At 35.3% G+C, this 4,477-nt stretch overlaps 1 protein-coding gene across 2 annotated transcripts; it reads left to right on the forward strand.

The window, feature by feature from the left end:
- The first annotated feature begins 1,128 nt into the window (after positions 1–1,128).
- LOC142641313 (uncharacterized) lies at positions 1,129–4,022 on the forward strand. 2 transcript variants are annotated; one of them, XM_075815719.1, is made up of 5 exons: positions 1,129–1,485; positions 1,967–2,175; positions 2,496–2,603; positions 2,998–3,738; positions 3,881–4,022. In XM_075815719.1, exons 1-4 carry the CDS (start codon positions 1,194–1,196, stop codon positions 3,703–3,705), a joined length of 1,317 nt encoding a protein of 438 aa, XP_075671834.1. In that variant the 5' UTR covers positions 1,129–1,193; the 3' UTR covers positions 3,706–3,738; positions 3,881–4,022. The 2 variants fall into 2 exon arrangements, with proteins under 2 accessions (XP_075671834.1, XP_075671833.1); XM_075815718.1 differs by lacking the exon at positions 3,881–4,022 and having other exon boundaries at positions 2,998–3,843.
- The last annotated feature ends 455 nt before the right edge of the window (positions 4,023–4,477 follow it).

Here is a 4,477-nt window from a genome sequence, read left to right on the forward strand (position 1 = left end):
TTTAGCTGACATGGATGCTTATTTTATTTCGTTTTTTTTGTTTTATTTTTGTTTTGTTAAAAAGATAAAAACCTAATGTGTGAGACATAGCTCATAATATTTTTTTATTATTACTTTTTTTAGAATCGGCTCATAAGCATTTTGTTACACAAGGTAGAAATTTCATATAATAAGTTCATAATAATAATAACATGTTTGAATATAGTAACAACTAAACTCCTAGATTTTTTTTTTTTTTTTTTTGTTGAAGACTAAAATAAAAAAGAGAGAGGTGGATTTTGAACTTTTGATATCTCATTTAAAAAGTATTAGGAGGTAGCAGCAGTTGAACTATAATACTGTATAAAAGTATATTTAAGGTCTGTTTGAGATTCGCTTATTTTGCTGAAATTAAATTTTTTTTGCTAAAAGTATTATAGATATAGGTAAAAGTTAGCTAAAATAGTATAGTACAACCCATGAATAGTATTAAAAAGTGCAGTGGGCCTATAAATAGTAGCAAAAATAAGTTAAATAATAAAATAAGTTGGCAAAAATTATTTTTGTCAAACACACACTTAAGCTAACAGTTAAATAGAACTTCTAGCGTGAGTTCTAATTAGCTCAACTGGTAAAGTTTCTGAAGGTTGTATAAGAGATCTGTGGTTCAATCTCTGCCTATATTAAAAATTGATTGGTGTCTTGATATGATGATAAAGAACTATCATTAAAAACGGATATAGGTTGAAACTCTATAAAAATATAAAATAAAATAAAATAAAATAAAACTTCCACCCTTTCCATTTGGTAAAAAGAAAAAAAAAAAAAAAAAACACTTTCACTTGTAAACGATGTCATAGACTTCCAATCCCAATTACTCAATTCCCTATTTCTCATCCCGTCTACTATTTATAAAATCTTAAACAACTAACGTTACAAGTGGAAACTCTATAAAAAAAAAAAAGTAAAATAAAATAAAATAAAACTTGCAGCTTTTTCACCTGGTAAAAAAAAAAAAAAAAAAAACACTTTCACTTGTAAACGACGACGTAGACTTCCAATCCCAATTCCTCAATTCCGCATTCCCCATCCCGCCCACTATTTATAAAATCCAAAAACGCTTAAATTTCAAAAAACAGCCAATTTCGCCGCCCAAAACCAAAACAACAGAAACCTCTCTCTCTCTCTCTCTCTCTCGCAGAGATTCTGTGGAAATGGAGAAGGGTCTGATATCGGTGGACCGGTGGACGGAGCACAGCCAGGCGTACTTCTTGACGCACCTGCATTCGGACCACACCCAAGGGTTATCCTCCAGCTGGGCTAAGGGTCCAATCTTCTGCTCCCGACTCACCGCCAAGCTCTTCCCCTTCAAATTCCCTGGCTTCAACCTCTCCCTCCTCCGCCTACTGGCCGTCGGCACTTGGCACTCCATCTCTCTCGTCTCCCCCTCCTCCGCTTCTTCTTCCAGTCTCCAAGTCATGCCCATCGACGCTCACCATTGTCCCGGTAATAAATATCATACTATATTTACATTGCTCCCCACTTGTTTGCTTCATCTTCTCAATCCAACATTCTTCTCTAGCTTAATTTTTAGCTAAACAGCATTTCCATATTATTTGTGCCCGTAAGTATACATTCATTAGACACTGTAACTTGCATCCAGTTGAAGCTGTTCATTTTCCTGCAAGCACAGTTTTAATTACATCAATGTCATTACATTCCTATTCTAATTAAATTTGTTCGTGGAATCTGGTTGTGGTTTGTAAATACTAAACAGTGCTCGTGAAGATATTATTATAGACTGTTTTTTTTTAATGGAAGATGTGCTTGAATCTTTTGATTTGTATAGTGAAAACCTTATCCACTGAGAATATATTTGAAACATGGACCTTGTTCTAATTTTGAACCTCAATTGTCCATTGCGAGGTCTTATTCATTTAAATTGCATCATCCATAGAAATTGCTTGATAGTTCTTTATTCAAACAGGTGCAGTTATGTTCTTGTTTCGTGGGGAGTTTGGCTGCTTGCTTTACACTGGCGATTTCCGTTGGGAAACAACTAGTAAGAGGGCAGAGATAGGAAGGACCATGCTCCTCAATGCTCTTAAGGATGATGTAGTCGACATCCTTTACTTGGATAACACATACTGCAATCCATCATACGCTTTTCCATCTCGAGCAATTATTGCTCAACAGGTGCACTTGCGCATTTCTCTGGGAGTTCTTTAGTTTTGCTTAGATCGTATGATATAGTTTTATGCATTTCATAGGGGCAAATAACTGAAGAACTAGTGCTACTTCGTTAAACCTTCTGAATATTACTTTGGTTTTAACATATCTTGGTTACAAGCGGCTGTGAATTGCTTGTGCAGAATAAATTACTGGTACTCTCTAGTTTAGGATTTTTACATAATTGAGATCTATTCCATAAAATATCATTCTACTTTTCTCTGAAAGATATCATAGTACTAGAAGAAATTTGTTCTACAGTCTAATTATTTGATGGCTGGTTACAGGTTATTGATATCATTGTCTCCCATCCTGAACATGACATAATTATTGGGATTGACTCTCTGGGAAAAGAGGACCTTTTGCTTCACATTTCACATGAACTTAAAATAAAGGTAAGAGGAAGAGCCATCTATTTTATTTATGGATTATTAGATGGTCTCTATAAAAGAACATGACATGATGGCATACTATTGCGAATATGTGGCTAAGTTGGATTTCCACTTTGGAAATCACTGGAAGAAGACCGAATGATCTAATCTTTGGTCATAAATTTATGTCCTTTTGGTTGTTTAAAAATTGACAAAATACCGTGAATTATCTGGAGAACTTACACTGTCATTTATCATATGACTAAAAGTCTAAAAGTACACTGATATTCTTACTACTTTTTTCCCTCTACATCCAATTAAGTAGTTAAATGCATATATTTGACACTTTTTTATCTAATTGTTCTTGTTTGTTACCTGTTCATTTGTTCACCCAACTATGTTGTTTTCTTTATTAAAGATTTGGGTGTGGCCAGAACGCTTGCAAACTATGCATCTTCTTGGGTTCCATGACATATTCACAACCAAGACTTCTCTTACAAGAGTGCGAGCTGTTCCTCGTTACAGTTTTAGTGTTGAAACTTTAGAGGGACTAAACACAATGCACCCAACTATAGGTATCATGCCATCTGGTCTTCCATGGGTGGTGAGACCTCTTGAAAATGGTGACAAACTTTTCGGTTCCCTTTTAACTTCTCGTTACAACAGAAGCAAATGGAGTGGAAATGGTGGGAACCATACTGAAAAGCCAAATGGAAATTTAGGTTCTGTGGAAAAGTATCATAAGTACATATATTCTGTTCCATACTCAGATCACTCATGCTTTGCAGAGATAGAGGATTTTGTAAAACTTGTCCAGCCAACCAACATGAAAGGCATCGTCTCTTCATCATCGTGCTATGTTGATCCTCTGTACTATTTTGGCCGCCTTTGTGGAGCCTACCAATCAGCTCAAAGTTTACCTCACAATAAGAGAAAAGAGAGAGTTGAAAGAGTTCTTGCTGTCAATAACAAAACTACCTTTAGATGTGGTGCTTCTGCTGGGGTGGAGAGGAAAAGAGCAATGACTGTGAAGGTCAAAAGTTCAGGTATTCATGTGAGCAGGATGAGTGCACTGAGACGAAAAAAGCGTGGTGCAAAGATTGAGGAAAATGACCGTCCCAATTGATTTGTTTTCTTATTCATTATTGTCAGTACAAAGGTACGATCAATGTTGCATGTATAGTTGGATGAAAGTATTCAATTGTAAAGTTCGAAATACCAATGACATTTAAGGTGCAAGGAGTGTTCTTTTTATGCTTTTTCTCTCTCATATCTCAAGAGTATTATAATTTGCATTGCAGAATAAAATTCAGGATGCATTGCGACACATAGGAAGGTGGTAGATTTTTGGTTGTCTCTAGGTTGTGAGCAGATGTTCATTAATTGCTTGTGTTGTAGAGAGGCCATGTCGAAACTGTACCAGTCACAGTGAGTTAACAAAGTTTCTTGCCTGCTTAGTCTTTTCAGCACCTCTACATTGTTGAGTAAGAAAAGAAGGCACCATTACATGGCATGGCACATTGCAGATTTTTACAATTAATTGTTTAATTTGTCACTACATCTTCGTCCATTATATAATTTGTTTGTTATTGTGCGTAAAGAATGCACCATTAATTGTTTAAAAGCATGGCGCAAAGGTTGTGGAAAATGAATGATATTATTCTGAATATACTATGTGCCTAGGATGTGGCTAGAAAGTGCGCTTTTGGACATCACACACGTTTTAGATAGACGTTATCAGAAACATCCATAGTTATTTTTTATGTTTTAATTTTAATTTTCTTGGTTGGTTTCGCATGATAGTTTTTTCAGCCAACAAGGAACTACAGGGAATTAGTATCAGAATTTTTAGGACAATGCAATTGGCAATAGTCATCCAAAAAAAAAAAGACACCTGG

Source organism: Castanea sativa, chromosome 6, assembly GCF_040712315.1.
Source record: "Castanea sativa cultivar Marrone di Chiusa Pesio chromosome 6, ASM4071231v1".
NCBI lineage: Eukaryota > Viridiplantae > Streptophyta > Magnoliopsida > Fagales > Fagaceae > Castanea > Castanea sativa.